We start from the raw sequence: 26,536 nt of genomic DNA on the forward strand, positions 1-26,536 counted from the left end.
GTTTGCATGTGCATAGTGACAGATCAGAAACCCTGGGCACAACCTGTCTGTACGGGTGACTGTACGCAAACAAATTTCACCCCCAGCTGCATATAAACACTAATTTGCATGCTGTATGGCACTCAGCATCCATAGTTTACTTGTTACATAGTTAGTCTGGACAAAAAAAGACAAAAGTAAAAGTTATAATCCTACACCCACAGTTGATCCAGAGGAAGGCAAAAAACCCCAGCAAAGCATGATCCAATTTGGTCCTGCAGGGGAAAAAATTCCTTCCTGGTCCCCCGAGAGGCAATAGGATATTCCCTGGATCAACTTTACCTATAAATGTTAGTATCCAGTTATATTCTGTGTATCCAAGAAAGAATCCAGGACTTTTTTAAAGTAATCCACCGAGCTGGCCAGAACCAACTCTTGAGGGAGTCTATTCCATATTTTCACAGCTCTCACTGTGAAGAAAATTTTCCATATTTGGAGATTAAATCTCTTTTCCTCCATACATAAAGAGTACCCCCTTGTCCTCTGTGATGACCTCAGAGTGAATGACTCTACACCGAGTTCACTATATGAACCACTGATGTATTTATACATGTTGATCATATCCCCCCTTAATCTCTTCTTCTCAAGAGAGAATAAATTCAGTTCCTCTAATCTTTCCTGATAGCGGAGCTCCTCCATGCCTCCTATTAGTTTGGTTGCCCTTCTCTGTACTTTCTCCAGTTCCCCAATGTTCTTTTTGTGAATTGGTGCCGAAACTGAACTACATATTCCAGATGAGGTCTTACTAATGATTTGTACCGGGGTAATATGATATCTCTCTCCCTGGAGTCTATACCTCACCTAATACAAGAGAGGATTTTGCTCGCTTTAGAAACCGCAGCTTGGCATTGCATGCCATTATTAAGCTTATGATTTACCAGAACTCCCAGATCCTTCTCCACCATTGATTCCCCTAGTTGTACTCCCTCTAGTATGTATGATGCATGCATATTCTTAACCGCCAAGTGCATAACCTTACATTTATCAACATTAAACCTCATTTGCCACATAGTTGCCCAATTAAACAATTCATTGAGGTTGGCTTGTAAATTGGAGACATCCTGCAAGGACGTTATTCCACTGCACAGCTTGGTGTCATCTGCAAAGACTGAAACAGTATTTTTAATCCCAGACCCTATATCGTTTATAAGTATATTAAAAAGTAATGATCCCAACACTAAACCTTGAGGTACATCACTGACAACCCTAGAACATTCAGAGTATGAATCATTAACCACTACTCTTTGAATATGATCTTTTAGCCAGTTTTCTATCCATTTACATACAGATTTTTCCAAGCCTGTAGACTTTACCTTACACATTAGCTGTGTGTGGGGAACTGTGCCAAACACTTTTGCAAAATCCAAGTATACCACGTCCACAGCCACCCCTTTGTCAAAAGTTTTGCTCACCCCCTCATAAAAAGAAATCAGATTTGTTTGACAACTTCTGTCTTTAATGAATCCATGCTGTCTGTTGCTTAAAATATTTTTTCCAGCAAGAACTCATCTACAGTATATATATGATTTTGCATTTCCGGGTAGGGGGTGTGTGTGCAAACTGTGTGCACGACCTACCCGCCTTGCCATTTGCGGCCGGTGATTACTCGCCGGCACCCAGTGATTACCAAGGATCTCCAACGGGGAGGAGGACTGTTTTGTTTGCTAACAGTTCTCCTCCCTGTCAGCTCAAGCACACTGCTGCCATCCAAAGCAGTGTGCTTACAGTGAAGTACACAGACACCACCCCCCAGTAACACACTCCCTGCACTCAGTTAACCCTTTGATCGCCCCTCATGTTAACCCCTTCCTCCCCAGTGCCATTAGTACAGTGTCAGTGCTTTTTTTTTAGCACTGATCACTGTATTGGTGTCACTGGGGATGTCAGTGACACCAAGTCAGTTCCCCCCAGTGTCAGAATGTCTGCCACAGTCCCGCTAATCGCTGCCGTTACTAGTAAAAATAAAAATCCCACTATATATATACCGCCATTTGTAAACTCTATAACTTTCACGTAAACCAATTAATTTACATGTATTGGGATTTTTTTTAGCAAAGACATGTAACAGAATACATTTTGGCCTAAATTTATGACGAAATTTGATTTTTTAAATTTTTTTTTACTGGACATGTTTAATAGCAAAAAGTAAAAAATATTGTTTTCTCATAATTGTTGCTTTTTTTTTTATAGCGCAAAAATAAAAAACGCACAGGTGATCAAATACCACCAAAAGAAAGTTCAATTCGGGGGAACAAAAGGACATAAATTTCATTTGGCTGCAGCTTTGCATGACTGCGCAATTGTCAGTTAAAGTAACGCAGCACCGTAATGCAAGAAATGGCCTGGTCAGGAAGGGGGTAAATCCTCAGGTGGGCAAATGGTTAACTGTACAAACGTTCAAAAAAAGTCAGTAAAAATAACCAAAGGTGCTCAGCTTAAAATGCTTGTAAAGGGAAGACATTTATTTTACCTTAAGGCAATCTCTGCATTAAGGTAAAAAATGTCCCAGTATTTGTATTGCCCCTCGCACCCAACCCAAATACTTACCTGAGTGCTCTTTCAATCCAGTGCTGTTGCCATGTATAGCGACTTTCCCCTCTCTCCCTGCATTCACAGGATAAAGAGGCAACAGTAGGAGCCATTAGATCCTGCTGCTGTCATTCAAATCCTCTGAGGAGGGAGCAGGGGGCAGGACCGAGCAACACTGTGTGTGTGTCTATGGATGCACACAGCCTGGCTCATGAGCAAACCTAGCAGTTTTCTAGGGTGGTGCACACAGTAGAGGAGTAACCTAGAGCACCAGTGGGGCAGTGTTGGACCCCAGAAGAGGAGGATTGGGGCTGCTCTCTGTAATACCATTGCACAGAGCATGTTTGTTATTAAAAAAATATATTTTAGCCTTCGCAACTGTTTTAAGTGTAAAAGTAGCCTAATGGAATTACATTTAAAGATAGGTTCACACTGCTGTGAACCGTTTTCCAGTGCAATTGTGTACTGGAATGTGGATACAACTTAGATGTGGTATGTATATTCTATGGGGCCAAAATCGCGCTGGAATCGCACCAAAGAAGTACAGCAACCTTTTCCAAAATCATGCCATGCTGAGTTGCATTGATGTGAACAGGCACCACTGTAGACATTATGATTTCCATTATCATGCATTTCCATGCGACTTATCTGATTGCACTAGTGTAAACAGAGCTTAAGTTTACTAAAACCCTGTCAAAAAATTGCCAATTGATTTAATAAAATCCTTGTTTTACCCTTTATTTCATCATTTGTTACATCTAAGTGCTGCTGATCTTTTGCAGCCATGTCCTAACTACATGCCCTCCAGGATTGCTGCATGACATTTCTCAGGGTGGATTTCCTGATGGTGACAACAGTGCTACATGCCTGCATAATGTGTGTTAAAAAGGCCACTTGAAGTCTACGTTGTTAACCTATATGACAGGGTGATAATGTATAAGCAATTGTAGCCCCCTTCTAGGTAGCTAGGGGGAACTAGACTCCAATGGTTAGATAGAAGCTGAGTAGCAGCCCAGGTGTAATAGAAAGAGTGGGGTCAAATTGTAGTCAGAACTGAGAGGCTCTGCATACCAGCCCTCTAGAAATTTTCCCCTGCTCTAGATCTTTGGAGAAAAGTCTAGAAGCAGTGGGCAGATCTGAGGAGTGGCTGACCTGGACTCTTGAAAGATCCTGGACAATCCTCAACAAGAGGGCTGGGACAACCTTTGATAGTTTCTGAGCCTGCTTAGCAGGAGGAGAGTTCTGGGTGGAAGATGGAGGAGTGAGGCTGAGGTGCAGGAGCCTGGGATGAGGCCCAGAGATGGGGCCTGCCTTACGGAGAGTTGCGAACAGGAGGAAAGCTTAGAACTTCACTGGCCCCTGAGGAGTGAACCACCTGGCAGCAGGGAAGGAGTGGCCCAGCTGGAAAGCCTGGTAGCAGCCGCCAACTCATTTTCAGCCCAAAAGAAGGGCTAATTGAGTACTCCTTCACCCCCTGGGCCAGAAAGGTGAGAGAGCATTTGGGTGGGAAACCTGACTCACTCAATATCCGGGACTGGTAACCCTTTCAGTGACATATATACTGAATTGCCTTATTTAGATAGCTAGCCAGAGTTAGGGCAATGTTATGCTTTTTGTTGTCTTTCTTTCCCAGGACGGCTGTCTTTCCTGCTGGGTGCCCTGGAATGCCCGTGCTTTGTGCTCAGGAGCCATTTTTATTTTGCTTACCACCCAGTGATGACAATGCTGTCTTTTTAGAGGGGTGTGTGTGTGTGTGTGTGTGTGTGTGTGTGTAATGTAGCGCCCTCCTAGGTAGCTAGCGGGAGCTAGACTCCATTGATGAGTTAGGGGCTGAATAGCAGCCCAGGTGTAATAGCCAGAGTGGGGTCAAATCTTTGGAGAAAGGTCTAGAGGTAGTGGGTGGGTCTGAGGAGTGGCTGGCTTGGACTCTTGAAGGATCCTGGCCAATTTTCAACAGGAGGCTTGGAAAGGGGCTGGCAAATTTTCAGAGTTTCTGAGCCTGCTCAGCAGGAAGAGAGTTCGGGTGGAAGATGGAGGAGTAAGGCTGAGGTGCAGGAGCCTGGGAGGAGGCCCAGGGATTGGGCCTGCCTTCCGGAGAGTTACAGACAGGTAGAAAGCTAGGAACTTCACTGACCTCTGGAGAGAGGACCACTTGGTAGCAGGGAAGGAGAGGCCCAGCTGGAAGGCCTGGTAGCAGCCACTGACCAATTTGCAGCCCAAGAGAAAGGCTAAGTGAGTACTCCTACACCCCCTGGGGCCAGAAAGGGGAGAGAGCATTTGGGTGGGAAACCTGACTCGCTCCATACCTAGGACTGTTAACCCTTTCAGTGACAGCCACTGGCTCCCCTGTCCAGGGATTCCTCCAGGCAACCAGATAGAGGCACTTCTGGGGTCTGGGGTGGTATTACTGGAGACACTAGCTCGTTCTCCCAGAAAAGGATTTTTGTGTAAAGACGTGTACATATAGTAGTTCAGGAAGTTGTCCTCAGTTTCTCAGTTCCATTGGGCATCCTGTACACCCTTAACACCATCAAAGTTTAAATCCCCCTAATAAAACTTCAAAACAAGCTCAAGGACTGGTTACTGACCCCTGAGTCTGTGTAGAAATGCATGTTGCCTGGCTGTGCAGAACCATAGGGGTACCCAAATTATTCAGCAACTCTTAAGGGGGTAGTGCTACACAATACTGAGGTATAAGGACAGTTTCTTTTGCCTTTATAACAGAAATTGTCTGAACAAATACATTCATGGAAGAATCACCAGATATTAATGTATTGTACTTATTGTGTAATGTATTAATTTAAAGCTTGAGATTTGAAAACAAACAAATACATAAACATATGATAACCTCTACTGGATTGTAAAGATGGGTTTACATGTACTTTAAATAGTAGCCAGGAAGTAACAGTAAGGGGTCTGAAAGAAGGCCATGTTAGGTTAATTAAAATTAACTTACCCAACTGTGACCAATTCCCACAGCAAGGTTTTAGGAAACCTCTTTTGAATCCTCTTATTCATCTCAGCAGCACTGATGGAAGGGTGAATCAGTTGCATATCAGGCTCTTCTACAATGGCATAGTTAGGAACATTTGAACTGTAAGGTTCTGAAAGAGTAGAGCATTTATTTCACAACGATTAACCTGATCATTTGCACCTGCATTTCCCAATGCTACTGCTTACACAGGCCATACACGGGTCGAATTCTGAAAGAATTTTCTTTAGAAAATCAGACATTTTGTGCATTTTGTAATCCGATGGTGCCGCCATTGATTTGGAAATACGCCCAACCAAGCCTTCAATTTCACCTCATGTTGTTAAAGAAAAGAATTTTTATGGCTTTAAATCTTCTTTTCTTTCCAGGTCATAGCTTATGCTCAGTTCTTTTTCAATTATATTTCTATCACGATTCTCCCATCATTGATTAGAAATTCTTTTGTTTTTCAAAAAATTTCCAACATGCCTGATCACTTAAATTCAATGACTGCATGAAAATCGGCTGTTGCTGCGGCCCACTAATGGTGCAAAATTCTAATGAAAATTCTTAGATACGATTGTCGAAAGAAAATTATTTTGCAATTCAACCCATGTATGGCCTGCATTAGTTCTCCTTACAGTGGTTCCAAAGACTTATGTTTTTTTTTTTACCTTAATACAGAATGAATACCTGAAATACCTGAATGCATTAACTTCTGTTAATAGGTTCTCCCCAGCCCCCTTGTGCTCTCTCCACTCTCTCTTCTAACAGGACAGAGAAGCAACAATGGGAGCCATTGGCTCCTGCTGCTGTCAATCAAATCATGTGATGGGGGAGAGGGGCGGGCAGGGCATAGCTCTGCTGTCTTTGTTTGGGGACGCAGATGGCGTGGCTCTTGATTGAGCCCACATAAGTGCACCCAGAGCAAGTGGCTTCTTATGGGGGCATTTGGCAAAGAGGAAGAGACAGGAGGAGTGCCATTAGGGGACCCCAGAAGAGGAGGATTGGGGCTGCTCTGTGCAAAATCATTGCAAAGAGGAGGTAAGTATAACACGTTTATTATGTCCAAAAAAAAATAACATTTACAATCACTTTAAGGGCTCATTTATAACCACATTCTTTATCACTACCCAACCACTCCCTTTTAAGCTGCAAAAGCAGTGGACGGAGTCTACACTTGCCATGGCTACAGTGCTTGGTTTTACTGTTTGCTGCCCTATCAGCACTACCTCCCACTAAAAGCGACTCATTCAAGGGAATAGGGCTGCGCTGCAACTGCCCCACAACCCTATGCAATGCACACTACATATCACCTCCTCACTACCTGTCATACACCTCTTAAAATCTATCTGACCGTGGATCACTTTTCACTTTTTAGAGGAGCGACAGTGACAGCTACACATGTTAACTAGGCCTTACACATATGTTGAAGTACATTCAGCACCTGGGAAGACGTTTTGGCTAGTATTTCACCAAGAACTGTGAAGGTTACTGTGCCTTCAGCACCTGTTTAAGACTGCACTGAATGTCCCCATATTTAATGTCTGTGTGAACAAAGGTTTAGGGACATCTAACAGATGATGAATGCAAAAATGCCTTTCAAAGTGCTGTCTGAGAGAGCCACAATGGGAGCCACCATGATGGGGAACTCTTCAATGGCAACAGGAACAGAAATACAATTTTGTGTTATTTTTTATTTTTATTTTTAGAATAGGGAAGGATGGAAACAAGGTCTGGTAAAACAGTTGTCAGCAGGACAGGAAGCGAGGGTAAATCTCTCTAATTGAGCCTTGGATTACAGTAAAAGGCTAAAAAGCATTTCCAATCCTTCTCTACTCTATCCAAAATGAGGACTACATTTTTGGTTTGACATACTGTACACTTTAGGGTCTGTGTCAATGGGCTTTGGGCTTCTGTTGATAGCATCAGTTTGGCAACAGTTTAAGATGCTTCTGAGATCATTCAGAATTTATTTACAGGTGCGTATGACCTGCAGGTGACCACCTTCTTCTAAGCAAAGTCAATACAACCATGTACTATAGACACTAAGAGGTGGGAAGATACCTGCTCATCTTTGTATAGTGTGTGGTGCTGCTGAGTGTCTTTTACGGGGTATGTCACTTTTTTGCTTAATTGTATCTTTTTCCTTTTAAATTACTGCACAGGATGCATTTAGAAGATACAAAAAACTGCATGGAAAAATGAGCCAGCATTTGCCAACAGTGCATATTTTAGAGTGATGTATTAAGTGTAGCACTGGTAGCAGATCCCCCATGTAGAATAGTACAGAAACCATTACTTTTGGCAATTGTACCATACAAAGCAGAATCTAGATCTGTTTCAAGAGACAGATTTTATACAACATAAAAGCAAGAATGATTTTTGTCTAGATTAGTAAAGAATTAATTCTAGAATGGAATGTAACACTGGAATTCTAAGAAAGACCATCTCACCAATATGAGGTGCTCCGTAACTTGACCAGGCTGAGACCAGTGGATAATGGGAACATACCACAGGTTTCCTCACCTGAGTGTTTGTAAGAACCTTTTGTCCAGTATACTGAAAATGGAAATATAGAAAATAACACATTAAAAAGTACAATCAATGGAAAAAGGATGGTACTGAAGAATTAGAATGGGTTTAGCCATGTTTACATTTGACACAGTATAATCACCTGCTTTTATTCAGTTATAGATTTCTGTAATTCTTCTATATAGCTTTTGCTTTACCTGAATAAGTGTAAACACATCGGGAGCTGATGATTGTACGGAATATGGCAAGTTATAGGATCGTTTTTTGCGTTGATATGCACCATATGAATAAACAAAATTATAGTAGAAGCATACAGGTTTATTCTCGTGTACACGATAGGGGTAGCCATACCGCCTTCTCTGTGCAAGAAGACTGTATACCTATGGGGAAAAAAACGATATACAGTAGAAACTTTGTAAGGATTGTGTTGGTGATTTAGGAACACAGGTTGCTAAAATCACAACTGCAACTAGTCTTATATAAGGAAACTATACCCCACTTTACAATCTTCATTTTTATTTCAAAGGTTGGTGATAAATAATATTATGAATAAGAATTAATCAAGGGACATCTCAATAAATCATGGGTCCAGGGGCCAACTGACCATTTGGAAACTCGGGAACTGCCCGAGGGCCTGGGGTCAGTAGGGGGGCCCATGAGATGCCCCTGGTACCTTTTTCATAGGCTTTTTTGAGTTTGGGCAAGGACACAGGGGCCCCATGATCCCCTATTGCCCGGGGGCCCCATGAGTTGTCAGTCCGCCCCTGCATGGGTCCCATGATACTTTAAATACCAACTCCAGGCAAAATGTTTTTGTGGCATACAGTGGGCACAGGACTAATCCTATGTGAGGTTTTAGATGCTGTGTGTTTCGGAGGTGGTGGTGGGGGCATTTGCTTTACCGCCTCTTCTAACACATGTCACTTGTGCAGACAGTGGAGGGAAATCTCCATAGTAGGGACACATACAGCAATAAAATCCTAACAGAGGCTTGATCCCTTTACTACTCCACTATAAAAATGCTTCTGGTACTGTATCCCCACCTTGGAGAAATCAATGTAATGTTCTCAAGTGCACTTCCTTAGAGCAGTATGGTCATAAAAGTAAAGGTGCTGAAATGACCAGGATGGACAGCAATGTCAATATAAATCTTGAGGATATAGTACTGACTGTACTGGGCCCCAGTAGTCTTTGGCTTTATCACCATTTTTTGTGCTGGTGTTACAGAAGGGGGTTTACACACTAAATTCTAACAAGCGGCACATTAAAATGGGCCAACTTACCATATCACTGGAGATATCAGTTTCTGGCCTCAGAAGCATAACACCTTCATCCACTGACCTCACTGAACACAAAGACCCAGGCTGTGCATTTACATGTAGAGTACTCTGTGAGTTTGGGGAAACCTCTCTTTTTGAAAATGCTAGTTTCACCTGGAAATAAAACATGAGATGATAAAGTTCTAGGTGCAATACCTGCCAAAGCTGGTATGAAATCTGAAAGATTATCTGAAAGGAAGATGCATTTTTGTAACCTGGAGCTTGGTTTCTTTATACCAAAATCCCCCCTTTCACAGTTTGTACAACCTCTCTAAATTCAATATGCAAGGAACCATGCATGATCTCAATTTAGTTTGCTATTACTGTCTATAGTACACAGTTGTCATTTTTACACTTTGCTTTCTATACAAATTTATTGGAAGTGAAATATGCATTTTTAGACATTAAAGAGGTGAGACCCTTGATTTGGTCATGGGTTTATGCACATGTGGGTGTAGTTTGGGGGATTAGGACATCAATGTAAATCAGAGGGACAGGGCTGTATTTACTATATTCGTAGCCAAGAAGCTAAGATAATAGTGAGAGAGCTAATTAGATCCAAGGACTGCTGCTAAAGGCTCCTCACCTGCTTCAGCAGCTGCCCTCAGAGAAGGTTCATGTACCTACTCTGCACTCAGGGGCTACTAGGTTTTTAGGGGTCCAATGATCGTCTAAAGAAGGTGGTCATTTCCAAACAGGAGCATAGCTAGGATGGTCTAAACAGGCCAAAGTCAGTGCAAAATGCAGTATCTAAGGGTCTGCAGAGTGCAGCCAGGAAAGGTCTGGGGATTGTCTGCAATTAGGAAGATGTAGCAGCAGGAGAACAAAATGAGACAGGTTCAGATTTAAACCACAGGTTGGGTATTGGGAATCAGCAGATTTGCCATGTTGAATCCCAGAAAAAAGTGAAAAACTAGAGTACGTGTAGATTCTGCAGACAAACATCTAGTGCAGCTCTATAGATCCATTCAATCAGCAACCTGTAGCTTGACTGACAAGCTGTCATCAGCTCTACAGGTTGTTGCTATCATCTCTTTTGCCAGCAGTGTGGAATACAGCAGCTGACTCAAGAAAGCAAATCCTACTGTGACTTTGCGCAGCCTGCAATAATTTTTCTCTGAATACCCTGCAACTGTGTGTCGCAATATATACCTGCACGGGGCGGACTGACAACTCATGGGGCCCTCGGGCAATAGGGGATTTTTATTTGGTACACAGTTTTAATAAATTCCCTGCTTATGGTTTTTATTGTAAGTTGTTAAATAGACAAAAATGTTATAAATACATTTTAAGCTTTTTTCATCGCTTTTAAAAATGCTTTTTGGTTAAATTTTATATACACTGTAATGCAGAGGCTGGTAGCTAGAGAGTCTGCTTGTATATAAATCTATTGTGAGCACTCTTTTTGGCTGGTATGGTGATCAGATTATTAGAAACCATTCTGATTGGTTCCTGATCGCTGGTCTGAGACTTGACAGCTTTTGGTGACATTAGGGTCCCTAAGCTTAAAACATGCACCTTTTAGCTCTGAAATTAAACATAGATTACTATTCTCACTCTGCTGGTAATATAGAAATTTCAGACATAAGAGATTAAGCTAAAAAGACTAGTTTATTGTGTGTCAAAGAAAAATCAGGACTGATCACAACACTGGTGAATTACTGAGTGTTTGAAACTGATTGGAGCAGGGGCATGTAATACTTTCTGTAATGTTACAGAATTTTGATTTTGCCAATGAAAACTGTAGACTGGAAAAGCAAGAAGATGGCCAAGACTTGATCTAGTGAACATGAGGGGTGAACCCAACAGATCAATGGTCTTTATAAAGGCAAGGAAATTTCTGACATACAACAGCTATCATGTGGCAAAAGATCAGTAAACTGGAAATGTCACAACTTTACTTATATTTCTTTTCATTAGAAATACTTTTTTTTAAACATTTTTTGATTTCTGATATACAAAGTAATAAACCTCATATGGATGTAACCAGGTAAAAAAGATGTGAAAACGGTAAAAAACAAGAACAACCAAAAAAACCCACAAAACATCTACATCTGTAAATAATTGCATTGTCTAATAACTTTAGTCAAGCTTTTTTAAGGATGAATCAACCTACAAATGCGTTCAGTGGTTTAGAGGCCTCTTCTACATTTATATTTTAAACTGCTGAAGCATTGCTTTTTACCACTAGAAGAGCTGGCAAAGGAAAGTTACATGAAGATAATTGAAGCTGTATTAAACCCCAAAATAAAAATATGTTATATTGCAACTCATCAATTCTTACATGTGATGCCTGCATTAGTATTTTTATGAGGGGGGGTTTCTTTTACTCTCACCTAGTTTCCAGCCAGTAAGTCTATTATTTTTCAACTTCCTTTACCAGACCAAGCTATCCAGATAAAGTAGCAGTTAGAGTGTTGAGACACATCATTTAAAGGATAAGTTCAACTTTTATAAAAAAAAATAATAAATGCACATTTTTTGCAGGTAAAAAGATCTGCATTTACTATTTTTTTTTAGGAGCTTGCAAAGCATTTCACCAAGGACCAGTGCTTAACAGTGCAGTAGTAGTTCATTGCAGGGGCGGACTGACAACTCATGGGGCCCCCGGGCAATAGGGGATCATGGGGCCCCTGTGTCCTTGCCCAAACTCAAAAAAGCCTATGAAAAAGGTACCAGGGGCATCTCATGGGGCCCCCTACTGACCCCAGGCCCTCGGGCAGTGCCCGAGTTTCCAAATGGTCAGTCCGCCCCTGGTTCATTGAGAACTACAATCCAACATCCGCAAAGTATGTTGGTACTTGTAGTTCATTCATTCACAGAACTTTGTGAATGAATGACGCAGCCGTATGGGCAGAGCCCCACACGGCCACGCTTTTTTCAAAAACTGACAGCTGGTACAGGGATCAGCAAGCAGTTGCAGCAGTGGGAACGTGTTACATGTTTCACCCTAAAAATGCTTCTCAAAGGTGAACTTTAACACTGACAGGGGAGGTTACAATGGTCAGTGTTATTTCATTTATGCAAAACCTTCATTCCAAAACGAAAAAAAAACTATTGTTGCAATTGCTTAAATAGCATTAGCTGGAGTTCGGCTTTACTTTGTTAGTCAAGTCCATCTAACACTACCCTCTCCCAAATTGACAATGCTGCTGTCCAAAGGTGTCTCTGTTGCTCCTCCAGTGGAGTGGAGACAACCTAAGACAGGAAGTAGGTCACTGGCCAGGTCACCAAGTGAAAACAAGGAAAGAAGCCAAAAAAAGAAAACCAATGCAGCCAATACATTTAAGGACTGATAAGCTGCAATTTTTGTTTTGAGGGTTAAAGCCATTTTAACGTATCTCAACTAAATGCACATTGTGCTTTCACCATGTTGTCATTAACTGGACGTGTTGTTAACTGCCTCAGTAAGGCATTGATTTACCTTATTATTGAAGCATTTATTGACATGGAACATTTCAGTGTCAGCTAATATTTGTCCATTGCCAGGTAATACATATGCGAGGATGTGTGCCATGGGAGCAAGGTTAGCAGTGACCAGAAGAGGGACTACTATGGTGCCCATCATTACTAGACAAAGAAAGACCACATTTTATTAAAACAGCAGTGCAATAAAGTCATACATGTACATCACAGCTAGCAAAATATCAAATGATTTCCATACACACTAGGTTTATAAATGGGTGAATCCTAGGATCCCCTAATCTTTACTTTAGGTTCATCACACTTTCACCAAAACTACAATGTTTTCCCATCATTAGTCAGTAAAATATCCACCTGTTCCAAGATTTGCCAACAATGGGAGTTAAAATGTATCTGTAAAGGAAATCACTTATACACGGGGCATTCAGAAAGTTTCCACACTCTTACACAAACACACACATGTTAAAAAAGTACAGAAACTTTTTGAAGAACCCTTGTATATGTAATATAATATTACCTAATACAGTATGTCATATTTATATATGTAGAAAGTAAACAAATAAGCCTCTCAGTAATGCAATTACTAGGCTGCAGCTAGAAGGAGCTCTAATGATTTGTAGCATGACTTCTGGAGACTAACAACCAACAAGCTCACATTAAACTCGAAATAAGCAAGTGAGTCTCATGTGTTTTCTGCCTCATCTTTGAATACAGATACTGTAGGCTGCACCTTTGTCATACCTCACACTCAGATAACCGATAATCCTGTAATTTATACAGTATGTTTCTGACTGACATCCTAATATTTGGAAAAATATCTTCCAATGTTGAATTATGGAGACCTACATTGCTCATGCACAGTTAAAATGCATATGAAGTAAAAAATATTATTCAGTTTAGTTCTGAAAAGAGTAAAGTGAGTGGTGAGGGGTTATAACCATTGTCGGGTTTTTATTACTGTCTCTGTCCCCATTAGAGAGATATTTGTCCTAATGACATTGTCAATGATGTTGTCACTGGGACTAAATGTAAGGGAGAAACTAGTATTAAAATAGAACTATAGGCAAAACTGTTTTCTTCATTGTGGATAGAGCAAGGGAAGTTTAGAATTTTTTTTCGCCATCTGTGCCCCCTTACAGAAATCTCCCTTCACTTCCTGTCTCATAGACAAACAGGAAGTGAGAGGAAATCCCTAGAAATTAAGGGAATTCCTTGGGGACTCTCAGGTCACCAGAACCAGTGTCCCCATAGGAAGAGTTCCCCTCTATTTGACAACCCGTAATTTGCAATTTTCTTTTACTTTAACTTTCAATGGTAATGACAAACAGGACAAATAGAGAGAGTGAATCTCCTTAGCAGGCACAGACAGCAATAAAAACTGACATGGGTTCTAATCCCCCTCCACTCTACCCAAAAGTAACAAAAAAAAAAAGTTTTGCCTTTAGTTATACTTTAAGAGTTGCCACCAGAACAGGCATACAAGGAAAATCTTATAAAGGGGACACTTGTTCAGGTGACAACAGTCACTATTGGAGATATTTTTTTCTCACTTTCTGTTGTGTCTACAGAACAGGAAGTGAATGGAGATCTCCCCAGTGGGATACAGATGAAAAAACCTGACAGCAGTTTTTACCATTCCCTACTCCATCCAAAATGAAAAGAAAATATTTGGCTTTATTTATAATGTAAGCTGTATGGCTGCTTAAGAAGCATAGGTCTCCATATTGTTTCCAGAGCATGCCAAGTGCATTGGGTTAGAAATGTGATTGTATTCACTCAAACTGATGGATCTCTGGAAATGGTCTCCATTTTTTGCATTTAAATGACTGATCTTTAACAATTTGTTTGTGCTTGAGACCATGCCGGACTGACTGGATCAGTCACTGGTCATGGGTGGGTGGCTATATGGGTGAGTAGGGAGATGTCCCTCTGGTAGGGTGTGCCCAATGATGAATACTGGCGGCAAGCCCTCTTAGGGCTTGCGTTGCTGCCTTTTTTGGTATGGCCTTAAGGTTGCTTCCACATGTAAACTTGGAATAGTAGGAAAGAAGGTGCACCTGGTGTCCAAAATAATGCAATATTGGTGGTAGATAAAGAGGTGTTTATTGAGTTCAGCGACAAGTACATCTTTAACAATGGCCTTTAACAATTTAACAAGTTATCTTTAGAAATGGCTGTCAATCTACAAAAAACCACAAAATAAAACAAAATGTTACCAGAACTTCTGTTAATTCTGATTTTCTCCTGGCCATTCATTACAAGTTTCCCCTTTGAGACAATCTTTAGAAGAAAAATATTTTAAGGTGAATTTAAAACTGGGAAATACAAAAAGACCAGCAGATCTCACTTGCAATAATGTTTGTGTTACTGTTAGTAATCTTTCCAGATAGTCTCAATATATGTTACTGTCCTACTTCAGGTATGGGTAATGTTACAACAGTTCTGTTCTTTGCTTTTGGTTCTAGCATTCATTAGGCTAAAATGTTCTCGATTTTTGTACACCAAGAGGAAATTTGGGTAGGTACAGAAAGTTGTGGGTTGCTGTTGTCAGACACATATCTCACAACTTTCTGGGATGAGAGAGACACCTGAAGGACATGCTCCTACAATGCACCTGTGCAGACCAAAAAGAATTTATACGCTTTGCAGAGCAGTCCATAAAAACCTAAGCAGTCATGCACTGCCAAATTGAAAATGCCTAAATGCACATATCTGTACTTATTGGGCAGGGTAACAGAGCACCTATATTAATCTGACATGAGGGAGAAATTAACATCTACTGATATTATCATAGAATATCACCTGTTCCTAAAAGAACAGATGGACAGGAGTGTCTGCTATAGTGTGCTGCTGTCCTTAGCCATGGTATTTATTGCCCAGACTAAGTGACAATAGCACAAATACTAGGTAACAATAGTTTATAGGTTTTAGATACCCTGTGGTCCATATAAAATCAGCAAATTGGGGGAGGTATGATAGGGAGCTTAGATTTGGCTATCCATTACAGGTATAGACAATATTGACAGGTTGAGGGGAATGGACCAAAGCTCTGTACCTCAGAGGCTATCTGAGATTTACATAATAGAACTGGGATGAGTTTTGGGAGCTCCTGAAATACTTGGCAAGAATAAGAAGATACAATAGATGTTAATATGACCACATGGTAACCTAAACAATGGACTATGTGCTTACTCAAGGACTGTCAGGTCTGTCCTTTTGCTCCTGTCAGGTCTGTCCTTTTGCAGTTACCAGAATCTAGCCAAGCCACCAGTCTGAGGAGAGCTACTGTCTACAATTTCTATGTAGTGCCTGCAAGTTAATGTTACCTTAAGGTTCTGACAGCAACACGCAAAACCCTGAGACAGCAGCAAGTTCAGAAATTATGACAGAGAAATCTTGTCATTCAAATCCCAAATGTTTATGAAGCCAGGTGCTGGATTGTTTCTACCTACATATAAAATATCACTTTCAGGTGCATTGGCCCTCAGCATTGTTGGTATTTGTATGCCAATGCCACTGTGCGAAAATTAGAAATGGTTTATACCACATAATGGAGATCCAAAGTATCCTCTTGGGTCATCTGCTCACTGCGCCTCATGAGATAATCAATCTCTATTGGATTCTCTTGGTCACATGTTAGGGCACTGTCCGATGGTTGAACTTTTATGAAGCTGTTACTGGCAGAGTTAAATGAATTCAGGGTCTGATGTGCATCAACACTGTAAGGATTGAGTATTCCATATACCCGCTCTGGCTTTTTTTTCTGATACGAAGCCTAAGACGTAACACATTTCTGAGTTAGAATCTGTACACCATAAATTCCATCCTTTACAGAAATATAATTTCATTCTTCTGAAGAGAATCTCCCAATGGGCCACCTTGAAAACAAATACAAATGTCTGCATTGTCTACAGCAGCCAGTCAGATTACAGCAGTTTTTCTAGCATATTCTGACTGATAGCAATGCTTAACCAGTCAGATTTTAGATGTAAACCTTGGGATGTGAATCTGTTCCTAGATCTAGTCCGCCTTTAACACACTTTTTCACATAGTGGTCATAATGAGCAAAACTTTCAGCAGCTCTTTACACACAGACCCTACTTGTAGATGTATATCCAACACATGGCCTGCTTTGTTACCATGCATGGGTTTTTATACAGTTTATGTCTGAGACCATTTTCTGTTGTATATTATATTCTAGTCAACATCTATAAAGGCTGTTTTATAATGCCACACTTCAGGCTGTCAACTTTGATACCAAGCATTACATTTTGCTTTTCTATAAAGAATGTCCAAGGCAAGAGATAAAAAATAAGGTTTGGAGATAACTCTTTTATGCTTTTCCACATTAAAGATGTAGAACAATATAGACTCAAAACACACATCATTGTTACATCTCCAATCCATGAACAAAAGCTGCCTAAAATTTAAGGCAAGCCTTAGGTTGATGGTAGTTCCAGTACATCCTAATATCTACATGGATAGTTAGTTTATAAACAGGAAAAACAGGTGCTCTAACATAGAATAAAGCTACCAGGTATTTTTCTAGTTGTCAAGTAGTATGACCCTTCCTGCTATCCTTGTCTTAAGAGTGCAATGGAGCCAAAAGAGGGGCAAAAGAGCAAAAACAGGGGACAAAACCATAAAAAGCAAGGGCATTTATCCCATTATATAGCAAATGGATTTTCAGATAATACTTTAGAGAGCAGTTGTGCTCAAAGTCATCAGGGGTACATGACCAACATGGATATGTACTTTGCTAGCTTTGGGTACAAATAGTCATAGATTTGTTGTACAGAATAACTGCAACCAAAATGGTTCTAATTTCTTAGGTTTTGATGAATGTTAGAACCTCTGTCAGGTTTATGTTGCCTCCTTGGGTAATTAGAATAGACAGTTTGGCCTGAGTATTACAGCACATCTTCCTACTTGCCTCCAAATGAAGGAAACATGAAGGTAGACTCATTGCATAGACTCTCTCAGAAGCAGCCATACTATGTGCTCTCTCCAAGGACATTGTAAAGAATACATACAGTAAGCCCAAAGTGCTTTTTAGTGTTGTAGGTGATTATGTACACAAAATACAGATAGACTTTAAGTTTGGACTGTTTATTATCTGGCAAAACTACACTAAGAATTTTGGGAGACGAGCGATCATCCATAATACTAAGATCTGACAAACCCATTGTGACTTTTCTTCCTACCCCAGGGAATTACTTACTCTGCCCAAATTATTGCAAATATGGCTTCAGTCTTGAGAAAATACATATATGAGGCCTTACCCTGCAAAGTCATACTCACTGTCAGATAAACTGGATGTCCATTCCATGGTTTTGTGTCCAATGAGAAACTCACTTCCCCCTTCTCATCTGTCTCATACACATGTTCCTTTATCACCGTGTCATATTTCTCTGTTACATACAATGTCTGAGATTTCATTGGGGATCCATCAGCACTGGCTGACTTTAACTATGAGAAGAGATTAAAACAGAGTAGGGCTGTTTAGAACACTATTAGGTGGAACTCCAAAGAAAAAGTTAAAGTCCACTCCTGATTCATCAGGTTACCAGCTGTCAATTCTTACCTTTCCCTTGTATTTCAGGCCTGTTTTGTAGTACAAGTCTGGTGTTTCTGTTTCTCCAAAGGTTACTTTAGCAATCATAGCTGAAACCTTGGAGCTGCCAGTCGCATTGGATTGGATCCCTGTAAAGAGAACAAAGAGGCTGTGTAGAGTATTCATTTTTTTTGTGTACCTAGCTGATAGTATGCAAGTCTTTCAGAACACTACAGAACAGTACACTACAGTAATACTAGAGTATTATGAGATGGAAGTTGTCAAGGAATAGGTATAAAACTAAGCAGATGCCCATAAGCCAGTTTTCTGTAGCTTCTATCGTGAAAGGGGGAAGGCTAGGAATAGACTTACTTGAATTGTAAGGGAAAATACTTCATTAAAGCCCAAAAACAGATTTTTTTGTGTAGTCAATACTTTGAAGAACCACCTTTTACTGCAATTAGAGCTGCAAGTTTTTTTGGGAATGTCTCTACCAGCTTTGCACTAGATCTAGAGCGTGAAATTTTTGCCCATTCTTCTTTGCAAAATAGCTCAAGCTCTGTCAGCAGGGCCGCTGTTAGACATCACGGGGCCCCGTACAGCCTACCTGACAGGGCCCCCTCACCCCCACCGCCAGAGACATTTCAAAATTATATTTATGGTAAAAATACACTAAAAATGTTGTTAATGTACCCAATACCAACAAAATTCCTGTACGGAGTTAATAAATAAAGCTGTGTGTGTAATTGAGGTCTTGGGGCTCATTCACATGGGTGCTGTGGCCTGTAGAGTGTGAATCAGTGGTTTGTTTATGTGGCTGGAGCCACTTGGAGCCATATGCAGGTAACCTATGTTACACTATAGAAACTCTGCAGGTCTTAATTTGACAGGCATATAGACGCAGGTGTACAGCCCTGAACACAGACAGTGAACATTCAGGGCCACTTCCCCACGCCTGCACACCTGTCAGATGAAAACCTGTGTTCATACAGCTGCTGTGTCCCCATAGTGTAACAGGAGGCTCCAGCCACATGAACAACCCACTTATTCATGCTGTACAGGCTAGAGGACCTGTGTGAATGTGGCATTTTTGACAATTTTTTTACCTCAGCCCATTAATTTCAATGGGCTGACTAACGTGTGGGAACATGCAAAAATACTGCAGGCATATTATTTTAAAAGTGTGTTGCACTACTGTGCGGTGACATGCATTTTGATGGCTGTGAATGCATCTGTGTTTACTTGATGTGTGGAGGTGCATTTAAGTATTCATGGTACCCAGGGGCGGACTGACCATTTGGAAACTCAGGCACTGCCCGAGAGCCCGGGGTCAGTAGGGGGCCCCATGAGATGCCCCTGGTACCTTTTTCATAGGCTTTTTTGAGTTTGGGAAAGGACACAGGGGCCCCATGATCCCCTATTGCCCGGGTGCCCCATGAGTTGTCAGTCCGCCCCTGGTGGTACCTGCACACATCTGCAAAGGGCATTGCGTTTCTTTGCTGTGCAGGAAAATGCATGCTCTTGAATGTGTTTCTGCACCACAACTGGTGTGAACAAGTCCTAAGGGCCAGTTCACACTATAGAAACACAGTCTACATGTGTTCCAGATGCGCTTTTGCATGCACAGTTTTTACGCTTTTTTAGCACGTTCCGATGCATTTTTGATGCGTTTTTGACACGTTCCAGTGCATTTTTTATGCATTCCAGTTCTTTTTTCCCATCTTTTTCTTCAATTTAATTAGGGACATATGCGTTCCAGTGCGGTTTTGGTGTGTTCCGGTGCGTTTTACGGTGTTACAGTACAGTTCTGTGCAGATAAAATGCAGCCTGTTCTACTTTTTGTTCTGCAACCGGAACGCACTGGAACTGCAAGCACTGATGTGAACTATGACATTGACAACCATATAATCTACTTTCTGTGCATTTTGGATGCAAAAAAAAGCAACTGAAATGCATGTAGTGTGAACTGGCTCTGAGGGCTGGTTCACACTATAGAAACGCAGTCCAGATGCGTTCCGGATGCGTTCTTGCATGTGCATTTTTGCCGCTTTCCGGTGCATTTTTTATGCATTTATGCTGTATTCCAGCGCGGTTTTTATGCATTTCAGTTCATTTTTTCCCCTCTAGTTTTCTTCAATTTAAATAGAGACATTCCAGGGCATTTTTGATGCATTCCAGTGTGTTCAACTGCATTCCAGTACAGTTCTGTGCAGAAAAAATGCAGCATGTTCTATTTTTATTTCTGCAAACAGAACACACTGGAACTGCAAGCACTGATGTGAACTGTGACATTGACAACCATATCACCTACTTTCTGTGTGTTTTGGATGCAGAAAAAAAGCAACTGAAACGCATGTAGTGTGAACTGGCCCTAAAGGTTAGTATAGGTAAGGGAATGGGACTGACCAGGAATTGTGAATGCAATCAGACTAGTGGTGAGATACAATTAGGAATCTTATAATAATGTGAGATCTGAGTTGTAGGTGATAGGAGATGGGAAACATTAACTAGATCAGTAAATAAATAGCTAAATAAAAAGAGTTGAGCGGTGATATATAGATTTGCAGATGGAACAGGTGATGAAGGGGGGAGGGGGTAAAGTTGTATAATGAAAGAGGTTTGTAGCAGTGAACAGATCAGCAGTCTGGGGGAGAGGAGAGTAACAAAGTTGCAATGAAATGTAAACAGAAAGAAACATGAAAATGTCAAACTTGTGGAGCAGAGCAGGAGCGCCTCTAACATCACAACACTGAGCCACTGTGTGATAGAATGACAGGAGGCTAACAATTGAATTTAGCAGCTGCAGATGGGCTTGTCAGCTGCCTGGGCCCCCCTCCGCAGCTGAATAGGCCGGGCCCCCTACAGAAGGGCCAGGGGGTACCCCCTTATCAGAGGCCCTGTCTGTCAGATTGGATGTAGAGTGTCTGTAAACAACAATTTTCAAGTCTTGCCACAGATTCTCAATTGGATTTAGGTCTGGACTTTGACTGGGCCATTCTAACACATGAATATGCTTTAATCGAAACCATTCCATTGTAGCTCTGACTGTATGTTTAGGGTCGTTGTCCTGCTGGAAGGTGAACCTCTGCCCCAGTCTCAAGTCTTTTGCAGACTCAAACAGGTTTTCTTCAAAGATTGCCCTGTATTTAGCGCCTTCCATCTTCCCATCAACTCTGACCAAATTCCCTGTCCCTGCTGAAGAAAATCATCCCAACAACATGATGCTGCCGCCACCATGTTTCACGGTAGGGATGGTGTGTTCAGGGTGATGTGCAGTGTTAGTTTTCTGAGTTCCAGAGGATGGGGGAGGCTCTGGAGAAGTCCTGGAGATGGGCATGGGAGGAGGAGACAAGGGAGCTAGAGAGCAGGAGGTCGTGGGAGGAGCGGAGAGGACGGTTTGGGTGATATCTGGAGACAAGTTTGCTGATGTAATTTGGGGCAGAGTTATAAATGGCTTTATATGTTATTGTTAATGTTTTGAATTTTATTTGTTGTAAATGAGAAGCCAGTGGAGGGATTGGCAGAGAGGGGTGGCAGATACAGAACAGTTAGTAAGGTGGATGAGCCTGGCAGCAGCATTCATGATAGACTGAAGAGGGGTAGCCTGCGATTAGGTAGGCCAGTGAGGAGGGAGTTACAATAGTCAAGGCAAGAGATAACAAGGCAGTGAATAAGTTGCTTAGTGGTTTCAGTGGTTAAGAACGGTCGTGTCTTGGAGATGTTGTGGAGGTGAAGTCTACAAGATTTGGACAGTGATTGGATTTGGGGCTGGAAGGACAGATGGCAGTCTAGGATTACACCTAGTACCCTGGCATGAGGGGAGGGACTGATGGTTGTATTATTGATCTTGATGGAGAAATCAGGAGAGGGGCACGGGCTGGAAGGAATACTAAGAGCTCCGTTTTAGAAAGATTTTGTTTGAGGAAGTGGAATGACATCCATGCTGATATATCACTTAGTAGGTTAGTAATGCGATAGTAGACTGAAGGGGTGAGGTGAGGGGTAGAAAGATAGATTTGGGTGTCATCAGCATAGAGATGGTACTTGAATCTATGGGAGTTTATCAAGTGACCAAGGGAGGAGATGTAGATGGAGAAGAGTAGGGGTCCAAGGACAGAACCTTGAGTGTAGTTTTTTGAGGAGGGGATGGTCAACAGTATCAAAAGCCGCAGAGAGGTCAGTAAGAGTATGGAGTAGTGGACATACTGGCAGTTAGTAAATCATTAGTGAGTTTTAGTAGGGCAGTTTCAGTGAAGTGTAGTGAGCAAAAGCCAAACTGTAAAGGGTCAAGAAGGTTGTTGTCAGTGAGGAAGGAGCTCAGGCGATTGTAGAGTAAGCGTTCTAAGAGTTTAGAGGTGAATGGGAGCAGGGAGATGGGTCTTAAGTTGTTCAGATTGGTGGGGTCCAATGAGGGCTTTTTAAGTATGGGAGTGATCTGTGCATGCTTTAGAGGGGAAGGCACCAGTAGAGAGGGAGAGATTAAATATGTGAGTTAGGGAGCATAGGATAGAAGAAGAGGTTTACCGTAGTAGTTGTGAGGTGACAGGATCCAGAGGGCAGGTGGTAGCAAGGTCAAAAGAAGAAAGTGGAAAGATTTGAGGGAGGTTTAGTATAAGGTATGCTAAGTTGGATAGATGTCTGTGTAGTGGAGGTGCCTCTACAAATTGCATCAATCTTGTTTTTGAAATGATTGGCAATCTTGTAAGCAGTAAGTGAGTTACTGTGTGAAGGTGGAGAAAGTAGAGAGTTAAAAGTAGAGAAGAGAAGAGTTATACAAGTGTAGCACAGACCCTGTACTGGTCTGGCTGTTTGGTTCCAGGTTCCATTCCCTAATAGGCACACAGCAGTTCACAGTCAGAGAACAGGCTGTGCATGTCTGTTTGTGGTTTTTATTTATGTTATAGAATTAGACTAGGGTGGGAGTGAGCCTGGGCTTACTCCAATTAACTTTAACGACTTACAGTAGAGGATACCAAATCTGAACTATTCCTTCAGGGTGAAGGCACCCCTTTACATTGAAGGTAAACTGAGGTAATAATTAGGGACTTCCCAGCAAAACTATAGTCCTGAATATACAAAGGAAGAGCTCTCCCAAAAAGAGGACAAAGAAAGTCTTTACGTCCAGAAGGCTGGTACTCACTGTTTCCTGAATACTGTGTATCTGCCTGCAGTATTAGTCAGTTATGGATTGCCTGTTTCCTATATCCTAGATCCAGAAAATGGCCCTATGCCATCTTCAAGAGCATAAGAGAGGTCCCCCAGCCAAAGCAGAAGCTGGGACCCCCAAAAGGAGTCTTTTAGCTGCTGGTGTCCTACTCCCCCAGCAATCAAAAACCCTCTGTTCTGGGCCCCCAGCCTATTTATAATGCTTTCAGACCCCAGCTGGTCACTCACTCCACTGAGCAGGGATTGGCTGAAGAGGCATTAATATGCAGGCTAGGGTCTATGTTCTTCCACCCACTGTATCTGGAATTCAGGGGAAAGTAAACAAGCCTGCACCAGCAGAACCCAAAACAGACACTATTAATCAATTGATGAAAAACGAAATTTAAATACTAGCAGCCTACTGGGGTGCTACACATATATTTCCAGTCCTATTACTGATACTTTTGTAGCACCCTCTTAGTTTAACTAGGGGGAGCTAGAGTCCCAATTCTCAGTGAGGAAGGCTGAATAGCATCCTGGGTGTAATAGCCAGAAGGTCCAATTGTGGTCAGGAGCTGAGTGGCTCTGCAGGCTAGCCCCTCTGAATAGCATCCTGGGTGTAATAGCCAGAAGGTCCAGTTGTGGTCAGGAGCTGAGAGGCTCTGCAGGCTAGCCCCTCTGGAAGTTCCCCCTGCTCTGGGGCTTTGGAGAAAGGAGTGGCTGAATTGCACTCTCGAGGGATCCTAGCCAATCCCCAACAGAAGACTTGGTAAGGGGCTGGGTCACCTTTAAATGTGTTGGAGCCTGCTCAGTTGCAGGAGAGTTCAGGTGGAAGATAGAGAGGAAGATGTGAGACTGAAGGAATGAGGCTGCAAGGAGGCCCAGTGGAATGGGGCCTACCTGCAGGCCTGGAGCTGGAAAGGGGGAAAGCTCAGAGCTCCCAGAGCGAGGACCACCTTTATGGCAGGGAAGCTGATAGGTCTGGTAGCCACTACCAACCCACCAGTGGTACAGGAGAGGATCTGAGTGAGTACACCTACACCCCCTGGACAGATAGGGGAAGGAGCACTGTGGTGGGAAACCAGATTAAGCACTTGCCAGTGACTGCTCATTTTTTAAAGGGACAATAACTGTATCCCCTGTTCAGGGATACCTCCAGATTGCTGGGTGAAGAGGAGAAGTACATCTAGGGTTTTGGATGGTACACTAAGGAGATGCTGGCTAGCTCTTCAACAAAGACCATGCTGCAGAGAAGGCTTGTAAATAGTTCCAGGAAGTTGTCCTCCGTTTATCAGTTCCCTTGGGCATCCTGTACACCATTAACCCTATCCCAGTTCAAATCCCCTAATACAAATAACAAAACCAAAGCTCAAGGACTGATCTCTGACTCTGGATGCAAGCTTGTGTGGAGATGCATGTTGCCTGGCTGTGCAGAACTATAGGGGGACCTGAAATCTATTGCAGCTCCTAAGGGGGTAGTGCTATGCTTTCAACTCTCCCACACCCACCAATTAGATGGCTTGGACCCTGGAATAAAATTGCATTACATTACTTAGTGAAGTTGGGAGGATAAAAAATGGCTAGTGGTAAGACTGTAAGAAAAGGCCTATTTTCTATGCTGTAAAAGTAGGACATGAATTTGTGTTAGTTCTCTTATAACAATACATTACCTGTCCCATCCTCTATAAGGGAGGCTTCCGCATCAAGCTTCATGAGGTAGTGGTATGAACTAAGGTTATATGGCTCTGTCTGAACTTCCATCTCAAAGCAGCCACTTCTCTCAGTCTGTCAGTAAAAAATACAAATATCACATATTATTCTATCATTCATATTAGACAACTCAAGTCTTTTTAACCTATAGTGAATATGTCAGCTTGTGGGTTGTATGTGTTAGTTTTGTTCAGTAATCGTTTCCTTGTTCCATACCCGTCCTCTGTACTCATTGCATATATCCTGGGGGCACTGCTTCTTCATCGCCATCCAGTAATAGCAGAATGATTTTCGGCACAGCTTGGCTTTGATTTCCCCCTGGACGGGCTTTCCAGAAGTGTATCTAGAATGTAAAGATGATGGTGACCTATCAATTATAAAGAAATGTGTTCGAACTTCTTTAGAGGTTGTGGTTTGTAATGGATACATATAATAAAACGAATAGGAGTCCTTCTCCAATCCATGGACAAACAAGCTATCATACAGCCTCTTCATGCCTGGAGGGCTGGAACAAGGGGGAGAGGGAAAAGGGGCATGTGGCCCAGGTGCAATGTTGATATGTGGGGGGAAGACCCCCTAAGAGCCCCATAGTCTTCTCCTACCTTTAGAAAGAGGAAGCTTCAGCCCCCATCCCACCCTTACAGCCTCCTCCAAATCCCTTTAGTTCAATGCATCCCAAAGAGTCCACCTCCCAACTACCCTCCACTCCTTCATCTCACTGACATAGGTGGCAAAACAGTCCTCCTCAGACTGACACCACCAAAGCAGGGGCATTTATTTATTTATGATAGTTTTTAGAGAATACATAATTTAATTAAATAGTGTTTTCATAGCTGACTGGACTGCTAAGATTTATAAACATGACAGCTTGAACCCACTGTTCTGGAGGTAGATACTGTGCTAACTTGATACCATTATCTGCACCATTATAATTTTAGACTTTCTATTCTTAACACTGGAATTTCATCCAGGTTCAAGGTTCCAGGCAGGGGCGGACGGACAACTCATGGGGCCCCCTGGGCAATAGGGGATCATGGGGCCCCTGTGTCCTTGCCCAAACTCAAAAGAGCCTATGAAAAAGGTACCAGGGGCATCTCATAGGGCCCCCTACTGACCCAGGACCCTCAGGCAGTGCCCGAGTTTCCAAATAGTCAGTCCGCCCCTGGTCCCAGGTTCACGCTTCTTCACTTGATTTCATTGCTTTGACTTCATGCACAAGGGTCAATGCAAATTGCACCTGAAATTGCAAAAAATATTACAGGAACTACTTATAAAATCGTTTCGACTCAGAATTGTGCCACTTTGGTTCCA

The 26,536-nt window shown here is 42.0% G+C and overlaps 1 protein-coding gene across 1 annotated transcript in view; it reads right to left on the reverse strand.

The window, feature by feature from the left end:
- Positions 1-26,536, reverse strand: part of LOC149451736 (alpha-2-macroglobulin-like protein 1) — a 147,929-nt gene that overhangs the window by 93,915 nt on the left and 27,478 nt on the right. The window contains exons 8-18 of the mRNA XM_089690334.1: positions 25,442-25,568; positions 25,186-25,300; positions 18,401-18,519; positions 18,118-18,285; positions 16,361-16,591; positions 15,033-15,096; positions 12,818-12,963; positions 9,358-9,507; positions 8,272-8,454; positions 7,996-8,101; positions 5,525-5,672 (exon numbers count right to left, since the gene is read on the reverse strand). Of these exons, the coding sequence (XP_089546460.1) occupies positions 5,525-5,672; positions 7,996-8,101; positions 8,272-8,454; positions 9,358-9,507; positions 12,818-12,963; positions 15,033-15,096; positions 16,361-16,591; positions 18,118-18,285; positions 18,401-18,519; positions 25,186-25,300; positions 25,442-25,568 (1,557 nt within the window). The remainder of the gene's footprint in view (positions 1-5,524; positions 5,673-7,995; positions 8,102-8,271; positions 8,455-9,357; positions 9,508-12,817; positions 12,964-15,032; positions 15,097-16,360; positions 16,592-18,117; positions 18,286-18,400; positions 18,520-25,185; positions 25,301-25,441; positions 25,569-26,536) is intronic.

The sequence above is a fragment of the Staurois parvus genome, unplaced genomic scaffold (genome assembly GCF_062004578.1).
Source record: "Staurois parvus isolate SC_StPar_1 unplaced genomic scaffold, SC_StPar_1.0 ptg000525l, whole genome shotgun sequence".
Lineage (NCBI taxonomy): Eukaryota > Metazoa > Chordata > Amphibia > Anura > Ranidae > Staurois > Staurois parvus.